General features: G+C 44.5%; 1 protein-coding gene and 1 pseudogene across 2 annotated transcripts in view; one reads left to right on the top strand and one right to left on the bottom strand.

Moving 5' to 3' along the window:
• URB1 (URB1 ribosome biogenesis homolog) overlaps positions 1–1,791 on the bottom strand; it is a 64,785-nt gene extending 62,994 nt beyond the window's left edge. The window contains exon 1 of the mRNA XM_082840236.1: positions 1,601–1,791. Within this exon, the coding sequence (XP_082696362.1) occupies positions 1,601–1,742 (142 nt within the window). The 5' untranslated portion in view covers positions 1,743–1,791. The remainder of the gene's footprint in view (positions 1–1,600) is intronic.
• An 8,013-nt stretch (positions 1,792–9,804) lies between these two features.
• LOC309962562 (elongation factor 1-alpha 1-like) lies at positions 9,805–11,847 on the top strand (annotated as a pseudogene). The gene is made up of 4 exons: positions 9,805–10,154; positions 10,368–10,690; positions 10,921–11,572; positions 11,774–11,847. The product of its transcript is annotated as an elongation factor 1-alpha 1-like (transcript).
• The last annotated feature ends 8,931 nt before the right edge of the window (positions 11,848–20,778 follow it).

Here is a 20,778-nt window from a genome sequence, read left to right as displayed (position 1 = left end):
AAAGAAAACCTTCCCTAACACCTGGATGAAAACAAAACCCTCTAACTTTGATCAAATCCACTTCTCTGATGGTCCAGTGAGGTGATCCTACCACAGAAAGTTACGAGAACATATCAGAAGGGAGGGAGAATCTGAGACCAGATTCAAACACAAATCCAACAGAGCCTCACACAAGGGATTCACACTTTCATCCACTGCCTTCAGCCCCGCCACACCTCCCAACTCCTTCACCTGCACCCAGCACCTGTCAACCCTGGTTTCCTTCTGAAACCAGTTCAAATGCAGTGCCCAAAAGTACAGAGCTCTGGGCAAAACCGCGAACGTGTCTAAGGTTACAATCCTTCAAATAATTAAACATGCTCTTTCTTCCACCAGAAAGTCTCCTATCCCTGTCCTTTAGAGGACTTGTGCTGGAACAGTCTGTACATGATTTTACGGATTGACATCTGCCTTTCCACTTGATCGTTCATAAGCTTCACGGTGGCAGGGCCCACGTGATTCTTACTCACCATTTTATCTCTACCCTAGCAAATAACAACCCCTTGTAAATAATGAACAAATGAATGTATGAAATGTATAATTCTGTGCTACAGCAGGTATCATCTTCCTAGGACTGGCTAGCAGTTGCAGGTATCAAACGTTTAAAAACAAAATCTGTGGGGCTTCCGTGGTGGCGCAGTGGTTGAAGAGTCCACCTGCCGATGCAGGGGACACGGGTTCGTGCCCCGGTCCGGGAAGATCCCATATGTCGCGGAGCGGCTGGGCCCGTGAGCCATGGCCGCTGAGCCTGTGCGTCCGGAGCCTGTGCTCCGCAACGGGAGAGGCCACAACAGCGAGAGGCCCGCGTACCGCAAAAAAAAAAAAAAAAAAAAAAAATCTGTGGACGACAAACTGGAAACTGAGGGTATTCTGGCCATTAACTTAATAATTTTTCAGTTGAGAGAAACACTGTCACTGTTTCATTTTGACACAGTGCCAGTGTTCCACATACTAGCATATTCAATTGTGTTTTGTCCTTGTAAATTAAATACTTTCTAACGGATTACAAGGAGTTGTGATGGGTGGTCACACTTTTCAAAAAATGAAATTATAGAGTCTGCTTTGTATCAGTCACTAGTCTAATCCGGGTCAACTGACAAGTCCGGTGGTGGCTTCATGTGATAGCTTATTACCTGTTATCGGGTCAGTGTGAGCGTTGGAGAATCAGAGCTACGGAAAACAGAGCTGACAGCCATGGTAGTAGCAAACGTGCTCACTGAACAGCCCCGAGATGACTCACCGGCAGGACTCCACAAATAATCTGCTGTGTGAATGAGTACTACAGTTATTCACTTTCCTAGCAGTTGCAGTAAAGAATTTTAGAGCTTGCTGAGGGATGCTGTCCAGGAAAGGGAAGCATACAGTCGCAGGGAACTGTCACAATCAAGCAAGTCGGGGCCCTGGACTCCAAAGCACCCGGGTCTCGGTTTCCCGACTGCAAATCGGGAGACTGGTCTCTGCAGAAAGGAGCGGCTGTGTCTGCACACGGAGGCCCCACCCAGACCGAAGCCGGGAGGCAGCCTCGCACGCTCGCACTCTCTTCCCCGAGCCCCACACTCACCCGGCCCAGCGCCCTGCGGGTCCCTCAGCTGAGCCTTGAAGCGCACGCCCGTGAGCTCTTCGGTGCGGGCCCGCTTGGCTGCGCCCGCTGGGGGAGCCGCGCCGTCCTGGCCGCCCGGGGCCTTCCTCTTGGGGCGCCCCATGGCCGAGAAGGCGGGGGCGCACCGGGATCCACACACCCGGGGTCCTGACAACAGGACACACGCGGACAACCAACGCGTGTCTCGGGCCAACACGTGGGCTGAAAGGGGCGGGGCTGGCGGAAGAGGCAGGACCTCCGGAGGGAGGTCGGCGGAAGGGGCGGGACCTCTGAGAAGGGCTGTCCGACGGGAAGCAGGTAGTGAAGGTGCGGGAACCCGGCGTCCTGGGTTCCTCCTTGGTGCTAATGATCCAGCTGGCTTGCTGGCGGCCCGGGGCAAGCCGACAGTCCACGACACCCCCGCTCGGCCGCGGCGGGGAGAGGCCCATCGGCGGCCTTCTCGAGCGTTCTTGGAAGGAAGAATCCCCAGGTCCTTCACTCCCGGAGGGCCCGAGCCCAGACGCGTGGTAGCAGCACAGTCAGATCAGTTCTTGACCTGAGGGCGCTCTGATGAAGCCTCTTGAACTTGATTGACATGCAGCGGGATTCGATACTTTGCCTATTCGAGGCCCTGCGGGTTGGCCGGGAGGGTGGATGCCCCTGGCTAAATGCCAGGCGGGCTTCTGCGGGGAGGTCCTTGGTCAGACACCCGGTCCGAAGTCGTGTGGATTCCCCTAACCCTGACCCATAGCGTATCTCACATCTCGGACCAAGACCAGCTTGTTTGGTGGGATGTCGCCCCAGACTGACTTCCACTTCCCCCAAACTAATGGGAGGACGGGCACCCTTCCGGCCGTGCAGGGTGGGAGGAAAGGATCAAATGAAGTAACGTCTGTGAAAACCCTTTGTGGACAGCACGGCAGCCTCGGCATCTAAGCCACCATCATTAAAATGGAGACAGCAAAGCCAGCTGTCCTGAGCGGAGAAAATGATGCAATGCATGAAAAACTGCTCTGATGGGAAAAAAAGTACTGTGTGTTTTTGTAAGATGTTATTAATTGGCTTGAGAGTCACATTAAATGTTCTGAAATAAAATGGAGGCATAAATAAATAAGTAAAAACAGGCTGGTGCATTTTTAAATACAACTTCATCAATACTTGGTTATGTGTTCAAATAAATCATGATCCATTAGATGAGTAATTTGGTGATTGCAGGAATTGTCTGTCAGCTTGTCCTTTAGTTTCAGGAAGTACCCTCCTGTGTTCTGTAAGCAGATCTGTAGTGAGCATCTGAGAACGTGGTTTTTTTGTGGCCTGTTGGAGTTTCAGAGTCTCTTATAGAAAAAGTCTATGGGGTTGACCCTGAGTCCCTCACCTGACAAGACTATTGTGCCTGTGGAAATGTCTACCTTGTAGGCAAGTCAGAAGGAGTGGCCTGAAAAGGTCTGAGCTCTTGCAGCGGTACTAAGAGAAAGGGATATGCCCAAAATTCAGGCTGTAAAGGGCGATACTCTTGTTAGCAAAGACAGACTTAATTCTGACTAATTGTCCACATGGGTTCTCTTCTGTGGTTAATTGCCAACCACCAAGTTTGTTTTCAACCAGGGTGGACCTGACCAAAGAGACAGCAGGGAGAGGTAGGAAACACTCAAAAACTATTCAGTTTCTGCCTGTGTGGCCTTGGGCAAACAAAGACAGAGAGAGTGGGAGAACTTGGCGGTACTACCCAGCTGATAAGTAGTGGACCACTCACCCTGTGTGTCCTAACCTCAATTTAAAAACCAAGAAACAGGGGACTTCCCCGGTGGCAAAGTGGTTAAGAATCCGCCTGCCAATGCAGGGGACACGGGTTTGAGCCCGGGAAGATCCCACATGGCGTGGAGCAACTAAGCCTGTGCACCACAACTACTGAACCCGTGCGCCTAGAGCCCGTGCTCCACCAGAGAAGCCACCACAATGAGAAGCCTGTGCACTACAATGAAGAGTGGCCCCCGCTTGCCGCAACTAGAGAAAGCCCACGTGCAGCAATGAAGACCCAACGCAGTCAAAAAAAAATAAGTGTCTATATAAATGAATACAGAGACCTGGGCCTTGAGCTTGGTTAATGTCAATCTATCCTAAAAGGCAAGTTGACTAAGTATGCTGTCAAAAAGCCTTAGGATGCAGGTTTTCAAATCTACAAGCTTATGAACTGGTCCTTGGACTGTGGTGAATTAGCCAAGGGAAGAGTCCAGCCTCCAATAGACAGCCAGTTCATCTCCACTGGCCATATTTCTCATTCACATCTGTTAAGTGAGTGTGTTTATTTATTCCCATTTCAATCTTACAAGGTTAAGTTCAAGTTCTGGAAATGGATAAAAGGAGAAGCTCAATCAAAGACTGTACCAAGTTCATATTAAAGCATGTTTATCATGGACTCTCAGGATGTGAGAATGATATATTGTTGTACACAAGCTGAGAGTTTACCCTGCATTATTTCTTCTGGTTAAACGCTTGTTAATGCAATCACATTATAGAGAGGAGAGGTATGGAATTCCTTTCTCTATTCTGATACAAGTTTTAGTCTCTTTAGCGACGAATGTTTTAATATGACACTTACCTGCAATCAAAACTGTTCCATTATCTGCTTGTTTAGCAGTGGGAAGAATGAAGCATTCTTTCAAAAACAGTCACTATGAACTCCAGTGAAAGATAGTGTCCATAGGCTAGAAGAGATAAGTAAACCTACAGCAGTATTTGCTATGTGCATTACATTATACAACCAGCCATAATAGATTCCAGAAAGTATTACATGGTAGACTTACCCTCAAGAGATTTACACTATCACTGGGATGATAAGTATCATTGTGATAACCTGATAAGTTCAATCACAGTAAAGAATTTAACCAAGAACCCGAGATGACATGAGATGCTACAAGGCCATGTAATAATTATCAAATGAATTATTTGAGCAATAGATACATCACATTTGTATGATCCAGGCTAGGTTGTTGTGAGTTTCTTACCGAAATGAGAGTAAAGCAGAGAAGAAAACGGAAGCATCGTATTTGTCTTTTTTTTCCTCCTCTGAGACAAAGTTGAAGAAAAGCAGAAAATGTTCCCCTCTTGTCCAATACGGAACTAGCCAAAGTGTGAGGCCAGTCGATAAAAATCATGACATAGATGATGCTTGTCTTCTTAAATTTCCCCAAGTCCACTCTCTGCTCACCTCCCCACACATGCACACACAGCACCTTCTTGCTGCCCCCATCTTCCCAAAGCCCCAGTTGTTGCAGCTTTCCCAGAACTTATATCCCAGGACAATGCTTCCTCCAGAATTATTCATTTTTCTGCCTCCCTCCCTATGCTAAGTCCCCCTTCTTCCCCACACTTTCTCCTTAACCTGTTTCCTTACGAAAGCTGTTTTTAGCTAGCTATCAGAAGATAGAGAAATTTGGTGAATTTACCATAAGGTGTTGGAGAATAATATCAACTTGCAGCCAACCCATGAATATTTTTACACTTTAAAAGAGGGCATTTGGAGATCACAACTCCCCCAGTGAATTTCTAGTAGTTGCGTTTTAGTCACTGTGACATTGAATGGGGTCTGGAGCTGGGGTATGAACAGGCAGGTCATGGGCCAGGAGGCAAAGAGCTTCTGAACATTCTGCGTGAATCTGCCTGTGAATTCCAGCCATTATCCCATATTTTATAGTTGGGGGGGTATGCCCTCGTGTTTAAAAATATACTTTCAAATCCATTCAGGAAGTATGCACTCATCCTACTAGTACAATTCCCGTAAGAGTCATAGCCACAATAAATACGTATTGTGTTGATGACCAGGGTTTCAGATCAGACTTCTCAAAAATACTAGGTTATTGAGTTGATGGCCCTAATCTTTGAACAGTGAAATGTAGCAAAATCCATACCCAATTAAGAGATTAAAATATCAACGATAAATTTCAAAGCTATTGTGAAAACTGGTCTAACATCTTAGTCATTGGACAGAAATATGAGAAAATATAGAAAATTTAAATAACAATGTATTCAAACTAATACCTGGCATGAGAACTTTATACACACAAACAGAATACATGTTCTTCTTAAATAACAGGGAACAGTCATTAAAATTGACTACCTCCTAGGCCACAAAGGAGGCCCTAATAAATTTCAAAAAAAAAATCAACATCATACAGACCATGTTCTCTGACCATCAGGCAATAAAATTTGACTTGATAATAAGAAGATAGGTTTTTAAAAATCCCATAAGGGGCTTCCCTGGTGGCGCAGTGGTTAAGAATCCACCTGCCAATGCAGGGGACACAGTTTCAAGCCCTGGTCTGGGAAGATCTCACATGCTGCAGAGCAACGAAGCCCATGCACCACAACTACTGAGCCTGCACTCTAGAGCCCACGAGCCACAACTACTGAACCCACGTGCCACAACTACTGAAGTCCTTGCACCTAGAGCCTGTGCTCCACATCAAGAGAAGCCACCGCAATGAGACGCTCGCGCACCGCAACGAAGAGTAACCCCCGGGCTCGCCACAACTAGAGGAAGCCCGTGTGCAGCAATGAAAACCCAACACAGCCAAAAAAAAAAAAAAAAAAAGTCATGTAATTAAAAAAAAAAATCCCATAAGCCTGGGAGAGGGAAAACAAAAACAAAAACAAAACTTCTAAGTAATCCTTGGGAAGCATTAGGGAAATTATGAAAGACTTGGAATGCAATAAAACGAACACTTTACATTGCTTAGTCTGTGGGACACAGGTCTTAGAGGAAAATTTATAGCTGTAAGTACATTTATCAGAAAGCAAGAAAGGTTGAAAACAAATGAACTGAAAATACATATTCAAATCAAGAAATTGGAAAAGGTACAATAGAATCAACCCAAAGAAGTAAGAAGAAAAAAGTAGCAAAGATAAGGAGAGAAACCAGTTATAAAGAAATTGAGAAAAACAATAAATAATATTCACAAACCAAAAGCTGATTGTTTTTTAGATTAAGTAAACAAACCTGTGGCAAGACAAATGAGGAAGGGAAAAGAAAAACTGCAGAACAAGACACAGGAGTAAAGGGGGAAAACAGGATACAAACATAGGTTTTTAATAGTAAATATTTAAATGTATTTAGAAACAACTATTCACAAAAACTTTCAAAACTCCAAGAAGTTAACAAATGACCCTCCTGGAAAAGGATAAGAATCCCAAAACTGACACAAAAAAACACTAGAAAATTTGGATAGACCAATAATTGTTAAATAAAATGACATGATAACCAAACCTTTCCCAAGGTACAGGTGATTTTCAGATAAGTTCTTGCAATCTTTTAAGAAACAGATAATCCCTACCTTATTCAGTTTGCTTCATAAAACAAAAAAGAAGGAAAGATTCCCAACATCTTTTATGAGGCTAATCTAACCTTAAACAGAAAACTAACCATAGATAATACAAAGTAAGAAAATGATGGGCTTATTTCACTTATGGACATAGATGTGTGTAAAGAAAATATTAACTAACCTAATCCGACACTGCACTTAAAAAAAAAAGACACAAAATACAAGGATGGTTTGATGTCACGTCTATGTAATGCACCACATTAACGGATTAAAGGAGAAAAATAAATTATCTCAATAGATGGAAAAATGCATTTGAAAAAATACCTAGTCATGATTTTTTAAATTCATATAAAATGAGGAATAGAAGGAACTTCTTTAACTTAATAAAGATTATATGTACCTAAAACCTACAGTCACCATTTTACATAATGGAAAGATTTTAGATGCATTTGAATTATGACTGGGAACAATAGGAAAGACACAGATGAATTCACACTCTGCTGCTCTCTATTACTAGAGGTCCTGGTTAATGAAATAAGGTAAGACAAAGAAACAAGATATGGAAGAATTAGAACAGACAAAACTGTCATCTACTTATAAAATTCAACAGAAATACAAACTAAATAAAAGTTTAGCCAGGTTGTCAGATATAGGATCAAGTTACCAAAATTGGTATCATTACCGCTACACTAGCAATAACTAATTTAAAAATGTAGCAGAAAACAAGACACCATCACAAAGGAAAAAAACCTGTAACTTATTTCAGAATTAAACTAAAATGACTACACAACATCTTTAAGGAGAAAATTGTAGAAGAAGATCTGACTAAACAGACAATAAAATGTTCATGGAAGAATGTCTTCACAGTGTACATTTGTTAGTTAATTCTTCCTAAATTAAGCTATAAAACAAATTATTGCCATTCCAGTCAAAATTAAGAAACTCAAAAAAAATCATGATAAATTTGTGTGGAAAAATAAAGGCCTATGAGTAGCTGAGTCCAAAATACTTCCTTATCATGCATGAAGACATATCTTAAAATTATAATAGTCAAATTAGAATGGTAGTGGTAAAAAAAATAGACAGACTGGCGTAACAGAATATAGACTCAAAAACAGACCTGTGTCATGGAGGTATAGGTTAACAACTCTGAAACTGCTTTTATGCATCCTGGAGTTAAACGAATAAGCAAATGGATGGAAAATGACAGGGCTCAGGTTTCTCACTGTTGAAGAGGGCAGTTACTAAACAACAAGGTAAGGCTAGAATGAACCCTGTGGGACTGATAAGAGTTGGAGATATCACTATGATCTCATATTTAACTTAATATAAACAGAGATAGATTGATACAGAAATAAGTATAGATATGTATTATACCTGGGTTTGTACGCATGCATATATTTCCTAGCTCTTTTCACTGACAGAACCTAGAAGCAGTGACACCCCAGTAGCAATGAGCACAACCAGTGCCCACATCTTGATTTCTAATACCATTACCAAATAAAAGGAACCAGGACACTTTGGAGAAATGGCAAATTCTAAGGCTGGGACAGAGTACGTATTAAACAAGCCCTGAGCATCTTGTAGTACCAGAAAGTAAGACATGTTTCCCCAAAACTGGAGGATATGTCAAAGGGGCACAGGAACCAACTTGAAATAATTCCCAATGGAACAATTGGAGTGACAAAATAATTAACATACTGTTGGATTATAATCCCAGGTATAAAATAAATGTACATATCTATACAGATATTAAATGATTGTATAAATAAATAAATGGGGAGAAGACCTTTCTTACAAGGTAAGATTCCTTACAAACCTTCTTACAAAAGTAATCCAGGGCTTTCCTGGTGGTGCAGTGGTTGGGAGTCCGCCTGCCGATGCGGGGGACGCGGGTTCGTGCCCCGGTCCGGGGGGGATCCCACGTGCCGCGGAGCAGCTGCGCCCGTGAGCTGTGGCCGCCGGGCCTGCGCGTCCGGGGCCTGTGTTCCGCGGCGGGAGGGGCCGCAGCGGTGAGGGGCCTGCGTACCGCAAAAAAAAAAAAAGTAATCCAAGCAATATATGTAGTTACTTCCTGCTCCAAGAGATGGAGCTTAGTTCATACACTCTCTCCCCACCTCCTCCAGTGTAGGCTTAGTGACCAACTTCCAAAGATTAGAGTATGGAAAAGGAAAAACTATAACTTTATAGTGGAGAAACATGACAAACATTACCTTAACCAAGTGATCAAGGTTAACATCACCAGTGGTAAGTGCTGTTGCTATCAGGTACCCTTGACATGATGTGATGAGAAGGGCATTTCACGTCTATAGCATCCTTCCCCAAACCCATAACCCCAGCCCAATCATGTGAAAGACGTCAGACAAATCTAAATTGAGGGAGTCTAAAAAATACATCACCTGTACCCTTTAAAATTGTCAAGATCATGAAAAACAAGGAAAAACTGGGAAACTGTCAAAGATCAGATGAGACTGGGGAGACATGACAACTAAATGCACTGTGATGTCCTGGACTCGATCCTGGGACGGGAGAAGGACACTAGGGGAAAAGTTGGTAAAATACGAATAAAGTCTGGAGTTTAGTTAACAGCAATGTACCAAAGTTGGTTTCTTACTTTTAACAAAAGTACCAAATAAACATGAAAAATATGGATATTAGATGAAACTGGATGAGGGTGTATGGAATTCCTCTTTTCAACTTTTCTGCAAATCTAGCATTATTCCAAAATTAAAACTTTATTCAAAAGAAAACAAAGATCGTTGCATATACAGGAGCTTGATATATGATAAAGGTAGCACTACGTTTTTCACAACGGGTTTTCCACCAGAACACAGCTGTCATGAAACCCACGGCTGAATCTAAGCCAAAATGGGAAAGGAAAAGACTCATATCAACATTGTCATCACTGGACCTTAGATTCAAGCAAGTCTACCATTAATGGCCATCTGATCTACGAATATGGTGGGACTGACCAAAAAAAACATCAAAAAATTTGAGAAGGAGGCTGTTGAGATGGGAAGGGGCTCATTCAAGGATGCCTGGGTCATGGACAAAGTGAAAGATGAATGTAAGTGTGACATCACCATTGATATGTTGTATCACCATCAATATCTCCCTGTGGAAATTCAAGATCACCAAGTATTATGTGACCATCATTGATGCCAGAGGACACAGAGACTTTATCAAAAACATGATCAGAGGCACTTCTCAGCCAGACTGTGCTGTCTTTTTTTTTTTTCTTTTTTTTCTGGTACGCAGGCCTCTCACTGCTGTGGCCTCTCTCGCTGCGAAGCACAGGCTCCGGACGCGCAGGCTCAGCTGCCATGGCTCACGGGCCCAGCCGCTCCGCGGCATGTGGGATCTTCCAGGACCGGGGCACGAACCCACGTCCTCTGCATCGGCAAGCGGACTCTCAACCACTGCGCCACCAGGGAAGCCCTGTGCTGTCTTGATTGTTGCCGGTGGTGTTGGTGAATTTGCAGCAAGTGTTCCAAGAACAAGCAGACCCATGAGTGTGCCCTTCTGGCTTACACACTAGGTGTGAAGCAGTTAATTGTTGGTGTTAACAAAAGGGATTCCTACAACCGGAAAGAGATACAAGGAAATCATTCAGGAAGTCAGGACCTACATTAAGAAAATTGGCTATAACACTGACACAGTAGCATTTTTGCCATTTCTGGTTGGAATGGTGACAACATGCTGGAGCCATGGAAGGTCATCCATAAAGAAGGCAATGCCCGGCACTTCCCTGGTGGTGCAGTGGTTGGGAGTCCGCCTGCCGATGCAGGGGACACGGGTTCGTGCCCTGGTCCGGGAGGATCCCACATGCCGCGGAGCGGCTGGGCCCGTGAGCCATGGCAGCTGAGTCTGCGCGTCCGGAGCCTGTGCTCCGCAACGGGAGAGGCCACAACAGTGAGAGGCCCGCGAACCACACACACACACACACACACACACACACACACACACACACACACACACACAAAGGCAATGCCAGTGGAACCACACCGCCTGAAGCTCTGGATTGTATTCTGCCACCAACTCATCCAACTGACAAACTCATTTGTCTGTCCCCCCAGAACATCTACAAAACTGACGGAATTGATACTGTCCCTGTGGAGCCGGGTGTTCTCAAACCCAGCATGGTGGTCACATGGGCTCCAGTCAACGTTATAATTGAAGCCAAGTCTGATGAAATGCACCATGAAGCTCTGAGTGAGGCTCTTCCGGGGGATTCTGTGGGCTTCAACATCGAAAAGGTGTCTGTCAAAGATATTCACCATGGCAATGTGGGTGGTGCCAGCAAAAATGACCCACCAATGGAAGCAGCTGACTTCCGGACTGTCCTCAACTATCCAGGCCAAATCAGTGCTGGCTGTGCACCTGTGTGGGACTGTCACCCAGCTCACATTGCTTGCAAATTTGCTGAGCTGAAGGAGGTTGATTGCCGTTCTGAGAAGAAGCCAGAAGATGGCCCCAGATTCTTGAAATCTTGTGAGGCTGCCATGGTTGATACGGTTCCTGTAAGCCCGTGTGTGTTGAGAGCTTCTCTGATCCCCCTTTGGGTCGTTGACTGTTCGTGACATGAGACACACAGTTGCTATGGATGTCATCAAAACAGTGACCAAGGGCTTCCCTGGTGGCGCAGTGGTTGAGGGTCTGCCTGCAGATGCAGGGGACGCGGGTTCGTGCCCCGGTCCGGGAAGATCCCACATGCCGCGGAGCGGCTGGGCCCATGAGCCATGGCCGCTGAGCCTGCGCGTCCGGAGCCTGTGCTCCGCAACGGGAGAGGCCACAACAGTGAGAGGCCCGCATACCGCAAAAAAAAAAAAAAAAACAGTGACCAAGAAGGCTGCTGGAGCTAGCAAGGTCACCAAGTCTGCCCAGAAAGCTCAGAAGGCTAAATTAATATGATCCCCAATACCTGCCACCCCCATCTTAACCGGTGGTAAGAGAATGATCTCAGCCCTGTTTGTCTCAATTGGCCATTTAAACTGGTTACTAATATCAGTGTATCATAAAAACCTTCAGCAGGAAAGAGAATGAATGGCACGTGCGCATGTGTGTGTGTGTGTGTCAGTTTTAAGTTATTAGTTTTTAAAATCAGCACTTTTTAATGGAAACAACTTGACCAAAAATCTGGCACAGAATTTTGAGACCCCTTAAAACAAAGTTTAATGAGAAAAAAGAAAAAAAAAAAACCCAAAAACGATGGCACCAAAGATCAATGGGAAAGAGATGGTGTGGTACATTGCAAAGCTCATGCACAAATCTCTCCCAGCCTGGAGTGCAAGCCTCTTGGCAGTGAGACTTCGCAGTTCCTTCCTCCGGAGGGGGAGGTGTTTCTTCACCCATCCAGGAACAGTTTGGATTCAGAGGTCTCCGCAGCCAAGTACCACTGCCACCGTAGAGTATTCCTGGCATTGCTAGTTTAACTTATGACAGTTCTGTGCATTTTCATTATTTCCTTTACTATCTTTAGTCTTTATTCTTCAGTTTACTTGTTTTGGTGTTTGTTAACATTTTCACTACATCAACACTGCAACTTTACTTTGCTGCTGTTGAAGTAATCCTGGACCACTAATTCCAAATGTAATTATATTTTCAAAGAGGTTTTGTGTGGGGCAAATCACCCCTGAAAGTGCAGAATGGTAGGCAGGTCAACTTGAGCGTTCTGGAGATGAGTAAAGCCTTGGGGCGGGGGGATGGTGACTGGTGTACACAGGGACCAGCGGACAGCCCTGAGTGAGTGAGGGTGGCAACCCATGGGGGAAGAGCATTCCAAGTAGGAGTTACAGCAAATGCAAAGGCACTGAGGGGACTTCCCTGGTGGTCCAGTGGTTAAGAATACCCCTTCCAATGCAGAGGACAAGGGTTCGATCCCTGGTTGTGTAACTAAGATCCCAAAGATCCCAAGATCCCAAAGATCCCACGTGCCACAGGGCAACTAAGTCCGAGCCGCAACTACTGAGCCCAGGCTCTCTGGAGCCTGTGCGCCACAACTAGAGAGATGCCCACGTGCTGCAACGAAAAGATCCGCATGCCACAACGCATGACCCAACGCAACCAAATAAATAAATATATATATATATATTTTTTAAATGCAAAGCCACTGAGGTAGCAAGGTAATCAGAGAGTTCAGGAAACAGCAAAAGGGCCATTGTGTCTGCAAGGGAGGGAGGGCCAGAGTGGTAAAAATGAGGTCAGTTGGAGAGTCAGCCAGGCACAGTTTATGCAGTTCTTGTTGACAAAGTAAGGTCTTCATAATATTTGGATTGTCTAGATTTGCAGTTCCCAAACTGGGCACCAAACTGCCCAGAGTACCGCAAGAAACTCACATATTGGAAGGTTTTTATAAGTTGAGGGAAATACAGCAATTCCTGACATCTATTGCAAACCATGAACTCAAGGTAGTTCATAACTTCAACATTTAGATTGTGCTACTTTTCCTTTTTTTTTCCTGCCTCTGCAGTCACATTGTGTTCTCTTTTTAAATTTTTATTTATTTATTTACTTATTTTTGGCTGTGTTGGGTCTTCGATGCTGCATGCGGGCTTTCTCTCGTTGCTGCGAGCAGGGGCTACTCTTTGCTGCAGTGCACGGGCTTCTCATTGCGGTGGCTTCTCTTGTTGTGGAGCATGGTCTCTAGGTGCAAGGGCTTCAGTAGTTGTGGCACGCGGACTCAGTATTTGTGGATCGCAGGCTCTACGGCGCAGTAGTTGTGGCACACGGGCTTAGCTGCTCCATGGCATGTGGGATCTTCCCGGACCAGGGATCAAACCCATGTTCCCCCTGCATTGGCAGGCAGATTCTTAACCACTGTGCCACTGGGAAGTCCCTGTGCTACTTTTTTTTCTTTCTTCTTCTCTTCTTCTTTTTTTTTTTTTGTGCTATTTTTCTATCAAAGATGTCAGAGCTTCACAAAGCTGGGATTTCAGTAGTTACTGTGATAAAAAGCAAGTACCAAGCAAAATCTACATGAAACAGAAAATAAGGGTGGCAGTGTCCAATCTGATTTCAAGGTTGGAGAGATAGCGATGTGACTAATGGGTGTGCATACCCCCTTAGTAAATAACTGCGGTTATTTAAGAATAAAATAAAAACTATTTTTTCTTTTACATAATATACATTTTCCCCAAATAGCTACTTAATTAATTGTTAGAACATAAATACTTGCTAAGTTGTTTGGATCTAGTTATTTAATAAATTTTTAACAGTTCAATAATTTTTTTTGGCCTAGGGGCCCTGCAAAAACTCACTGGGACAATAAGGGCACCATGAACTGAGAAACTCTGGGAACCTCTGCTCTATACCCTTAAATGGAATTCAGTTTCATTGGTTCTGAATTCCTGTTAATGGACTTTAATTTGTTTTTTTTTTTTTTGGTTTTTGGTTTTTGTTTTTTTTGGTAGTTTTAAGCTTCCCCTTGGGAATGATCATTTAAATTAAAATTTTCTTTTTTTTGTTTACCCAGGTTTCTAGCTGTATCATTCACAATAGCCAAGACGTGGACGCAACCCAAGTGTCCATCCAAAGATAAATGGATAAACAAAATGTGGTGTATACATGCAATGGAATATTATCTAGCCTTAAAAAGGAAGGAAATTCTGTGTCATGCTACAACATGGATGAAACTTGGAGACATCAGGCTCCGTGAAAGAAGCCAGACACAAAAGGACAAATGCTGTATGATTACACTTAGGTGAGGGACCTAGAGTAGTTAGATTCATAGAGACAGAAGGTAGAATGTTGGTTACCAGGGTCTAGAGAAAGAGGAGAATGGAGAGTTCTTGTATCATGGGAACAGAGTTTCAGTTTTTGAAGATGAAGAATGTTCTGGAGATGGACGGAAGTAATGGCTGTACGACAATGTGCATGTACTGAATACTACTAAACTGCACACTTAAAATGGTAAATATTAGGTTATGTGTGTTTCCCCACAATAAAAAAAAATGATTTATGAAATTCATGGACCGCAGTTATTATTCCTAAGGCAAATTAAGATTCTCACCTACAGAGGGCGCCCTTGTCAGTTCCTAGTACCTTTCCTTGGTGGGTTGCAGAAACTGTACTGTCTGAAGCTGCAGGTTTCTCCTCTCCCAGCACCTGTGCAGCAGTCCTCTCCCTTCCAGCCTCTCCCTCACCCTTCTGAGGATTTTGCTAAAGGAGTTTTACTGCTGTTGACCAAAGGGAAACAGACTTGGCTTATACATGACCACCCTTCTCTTTTCCTTCTTCTCGGAGAGACACAGTTACGAGAGGCACCAATATGGTCTATATATTCACCACTTAAAAATGGTGAACATGCACCAGTCAGAATGGCCATCATCAAAAAGTCTACGAACAATAAATGCTGGAGAGGGTGCGGAGAAAAGGGAACCCTCTTGCACTGTTGGTGGGAATGTAAATGGATTCAGCCACTATGGAGAACAGTATGGAGGTTCCTTAAAAAACTAAAAATAGAACTACCATATGACCCAGCAATCCCACTACTGGGCATATACCCTGAGAAATCCATAATTCAAAAAGAGTCATGTACCACAATGTTCACTGCAGCTCTATTTACAATAGCCAGGACATGGAAGCAACCTAAGTGTCCATCAACAGATGAATGGATAAAGAAGATGTGACACATATATACAATGGAATATTACTCAGCCATAAAAAGGAACAAAACTGAGTTATCTGTAGTGAGGTAGATGGACCTAGAGTCTGTCATACAGAGTGAAGTAAGTCATAAAGAGAAAAATACCGTATGCTAACACATATATATGGAATCTAAAAAAAATGGTCATGAAGAACGTAGGGGCAAGACGGGAATAAAGACACAGACCTACTAGAGAATGGACTTGAGGATACGGGGAGGGGGAAGGGTAAGCTGGGACGAAGTGAGAGAGTGGCATGGACATATATACACTACCAAACATAAAATAGATAGCTAGTGGGAAGCAGCCGCATAGCACAGGGAGATCAGCTCCGTGCTTTGTGACCACCTGGAGGGGTGGGATAGGGAGGGTGGGAGGGAGGGAGACGCAAGAGGGAAGAGATATGGGGACATATGTATATGTATAACTGATTCACTTTGTTATAAAGCAGAAACTAACACACCATTGTAAAGCAAATATACTCCAATAAAGATGTTAAAAAAGTGGTGAAGATGCTACATTGTATGTTATGTATATTTTACCACAGTAAAAACTAATTTTAAAAGAAAAGAAAGGTTATATAGTGTCAGGCCTTTGAGGATTGGAAGAACTGATGTCAGATTCAACCAGTATTTTGTAGGGAAACGAGATCCCAAGAACTCAGGTATGTCACAGAGGGCTGGGAGACAGGGATGCTTCCGGGCAGAGGAAGAGCGTGGAGGCTGACAGAGTGGGCCAGAGGTGGGGAGAAAAAGGGGCATTCAGAAACCAGAGTCAGGGAGAATTCACAGAAAGAAAAAAAATTCTGGTGAAAAAGCCCAGCCTGGTTTCCTGACAGGGGACCAGGGCCACTGTCGTCCAGAGGAACAAGTCGGAAACTATTACATTTCCATCATTACCTAACGAGGCAAAGGGCATTTGATCACAAAGACATCCCTAGGGGTTTGAATGGAAAGCAAACACTGTCTTATGCTCAAGCAATAATAATACACTAAGGCCATGAGATGGTTATGTTTATTACCGTGTATGGGGCTTCTGCTCTGACTTGCCTCTCAGCTAGGTCCGCTCTAAACTGTACCACCATCCACAACTCAAGTACCAAGAGTGGCAGAGCTGGGATTCGAACCCTTGAGCTCTGACCATGGAGGCCATACAATTACCCACTGCCACACGCTGTGTCATCTGGCAGGACAAGCTTGGTAGTTCAGAGCTAGATGTGTTTCTCCCAAACCAACTATAGAACATCCTTCCATCAGCACAATTTCCCTTCTGATGGCACAGAACGAGGTAGGAAGAGTAGGGGGTTGTGATCTCTGGAGAAAACTTCCCTGCTCTCAGGTGCGGTCCAGGCAGGCTGGATTCCCCGCAGCATTTGCTGTGTCACTGGCAGCAGGGAGGAGCCTCAGGGCTTCTGTGGGAACAGCACTTTCCAGCCTCAGAGGGGAAAAGGGTGTCTGCTCCTTCCAGGATGGAGACGTGCTCTCCTCCAGAAACGGAGTTTACCACCTTGAATACTTGGGAATGTTTACGCTGAAAACTCCCAAGAATCAGAATTCAATCATTCACAATGCTTCAGGAATCCCCCCCCCCCAAGTTTGCTCAGGCTACATTCTTCTTCTATAAAGAGAAAAATACGAACAACATAAAAATAAACTGAGAGAAATGAAAATATGTATTTAAGAAAACATTAAGGAATGTCTTGGAACCAGTATCGATTTAGCCCAATTTCCTGAAATCCTACATCTAATTTAAATAGGCTGTGGGCTTTTAGAGCCAAAATGGACTTTTTGAGTCCACCATTTTCATTTTGCAGACGAAAGTCTGGGAGGTCCAACGCCTCCGTCAGTGGCTGTCTGTCGGGGGCAGAGTACAGGCTATGGCACTTGAAGCCTTTGACCTTGGACGGACACCAGTTTTGAGCCCATATTCTTAAAGGTTTCCTTCCATAGGCTTTTGGGCCAAACATTCCCCCCACCGCCTCTCAAGTGCATCCCAGCCTTCACAGTCTTCAGCAAGCAGCCCTTTGCTATCGATGTGGCTCTTTCGTGCCAGCTCTAGGAACAAACCACCGTTTGTTGCTTTTTAAAAATAAGGCTTTTTAGCTCTGGACAACGTTCGGCCTCAGTATCCTGAGCTGAAAGGTTGGTTTCTTTGCAGCTGACAAATGATGGCTTATGTCTTCTCAGAACGGCTGCAGCCCATCTTTGGTGAAAGCCCCAGAGCCTTACTTTGATAGCCCAGTAAGAGCACAGGTTCAGGCTGGAGTTTAAGTGCCCAGCACACAAACATCCTCCAAAGCAGCTTTGGCTATGTGGGGAGGGGAGTAGCCAGGATCTCAAGGAAGGAGGAAAATAGAGATGTAACTTAGAGCTGGAAAGGAGGCACAGAGTTGCTTCAAAAGGAAGGGAAAAAAAGGCAGGAATCAAGGTATGTAATTTACAGTATCCTGCAAGGATCCTCTTACACACAGAACGAAAGCTCCAGGTACAGAGGCACTTCTCAGACTCACATGCGGGCAGGGGCAAGATAGCCAATGGTACCATCACATAGAAAGGAACGCTCTTAGTTAACTCCATGTTGACATTCATCCCCTAATTTCTGCACCTTTGCAGTTTAAGAGGACTTCAAATTCTGCCACAGATGAGCTGTGAGGGTCGTGCTGTCGGTTTCCATATCTGAGACAGGAGATACTGGTAGTGCCTGGGCCAGCTTCATGGGTATGTGGCCTGTGTAGTAACTCAGGACCCTGTGCTCAGAGCCCACGCTGGGTTTAATGCCCTGCTATCACTATCTTGAAATTCGGGATAATTTTTCTACAAGGAGCTATGCGTTTTCATTTTGCACTGGGCCAGTGAATTCTGGAGCTGGTCCTGGTTAGTACCCCATTGTTTAGGTATTTGATTGAATAATATTTTCAGAGAGGGAAATGGGGGCGGGGAGTAACTGGCTTCCCTTTTGTTGGGGGCACACAAAGTATGAGGACCAGAGGGGAAAATAAATGGAATTCTTTAATTTTCTTGCAAGATTCCAAAATTCTTAAAGACATCAGGTTAGGAGTAAGATGATTTAACAGGGCGCGGCTGAGGGGCACAGCAGAGGGCAGGGAGGGACCTGTCCTCCAGCCTCGTCACTCGCATCCCACAAGCACCCAGGCACACTGCGCTCTCCATCCTTCCCGAACACCTTTCCAATCTGGCCACTCCTCCCTTCTCTCTGGACCTGCAAAGCGCCAGCCGGATGCTCAGTCACAGCCTCCAGGCTCCCCTCCCCTCCAGACCATCTCCCTGGACCCACTTTGCGGTCTTTGTTTGATCTTTTAAAAAAATGGCTTTATAAACAACAAGGTTCTATTGTATAGCACAGGGAACTATATTCAAGAGCCTGTAATAGGGCTTCCCTGGTGGCGCAGTGGTTGAGAGTCCGCCTGCCGATGCAGGGGACACGGGTTCGTGCTCGGTTTGGGAAGATCCCACATGCCGCGGAGCGGCTGGGCCCGTGAGCCATGGCCGCTGAGCCTGCATGTCCGGAGCCTGTGCTCTGCAACGGGAGAGGCCACAACAGTGAGAGGCCTGCATACCGCAAAAAAGTATATGAAAAGTATATGCAAAAAAGTATATGAAAAGTATATGAAAAAGAAAAGAAATTTTTAAAAGAATATATATATAGTATATATACATATACATATAACTGAGTCACTTTGTTGTACAGCAGTAATTAACACAACATTGTAAATCAACTATACTTCAATAAAAAATTTAAACGAAAAAACAGTTTTATGGGGGAATTCCCTGGCGGTCCAGGGGTTAAGACTCTGCGCTTCCACTGCAGGGGGCACGGGTTCGATCCTTGGTTAAGGAGCTAAGATCCCGCATGCCGCTCTGTGAAGCCAAAGAAACAAACAAAACCACCCCAGCTTTACGGAGATATAATCCGCACGCCGCACAACTCACCCATTTACGGTTCAGCGGGCTTTGGCCTATTACATCGTTCATTTTTTTGAAGTTGTGGTAACTACATGACATAAAAATTGCAATTTTAAGTGTACAATCAAGTGGCCCTAATTACATCCACAGTGTCATACCGCCATCACCACCACCTATTTCTCAACTCTTGGAAACCTCTAATCTATTTTCTGTTTCTACAAATTTGTGTATTCTAGATATTTCATGTAAGTGGAACTATGCAATATTTATCATTTCTTATCTCACCTAGCATAATGTTTTTAAGGTGCCTCCATGCTGTAGCATGTATCAGTTCATTCCTTTCTATGACTGGATCATAGTCCACATTTTGTTTATCCATTCATCCATTGATGGACACTTGGGTTGCTTCCACCTTTTGGCTGTTATGAATAATGCTGCTATGAACACGAGTGTACAAATATCTCTTGGAGTCCCTGCTTCCAATTCTTAGGAGTATAATCCCTGGACCCACTGTTGACCCCTCCAGTCCAGTTGCATTCAGAAGCCAGAGTCATCTTTTACCAACACACACCTGATTGCATCACTCATCTGCTTACAACCCTTTGCTGGCTTAAGACGGAAGTGCTCACAAGGGCTTAGGATAAAGATGGAAGTGTTCTGGGGCTTCCCTGGCGTTCCAGTGGGTAGGACTCCTCACTTTCACTGCCAGGGGCCCGGGTTCAATCCCTGGTTGGGGAACTAAAATCCCACAACCTCTGCATTGTGGCCAAAAAAAAAAAAAAAAAAAAAAAAAAAAAAAAAAAAAAGATGGAAGCGTTCACCAAGGTCTCTGGGTCCCTGAGCTCTGGCAGCTGACCTCTCCACATCACCCTGCCCTGCCCTTTTCTCTCTGCTCCATGTCCTGCACGCATTTCTGGAGCCATGCTTCTTTGGGATTTCACATATGCTGATCCCTTTTCCTAAGATGTTCATCCTCCCCAAATATTGATACCTAGCTTTTGCTTGGCCAACTCTTCCCATCTTTCTCACCCATCTTGTCTTAAAAAGGTCCCTAACACCTCCTTCCCTTCCTCCTTCCCTCCCTGGGTCTCGTTCCCATGGCTCCTTGGCATTACCTGTTCAATGTCTGTCTTCCTCACTGTACCAATGACTAATACTAACTGAGTACTTACTCGTTCCAGGCCTTGTCCTACCCATGTCACCTGTTTCAACTCATTCAGTTCTCACAATAAGCCTGATGCCTTTACAGGTAAGGAGATCTGGGGATGCCGTCACAC

Source organism: Leucopleurus acutus (assembly GCF_964270905.1).
Source record: "Leucopleurus acutus genome assembly, chromosome: 5".
Lineage (NCBI taxonomy): Eukaryota > Metazoa > Chordata > Mammalia > Artiodactyla > Delphinidae > Leucopleurus > Leucopleurus acutus.
The sequence above is the reverse complement of the archived record's forward strand: the minus strand, read 5'-3'. Positions and strand labels throughout refer to the sequence as shown.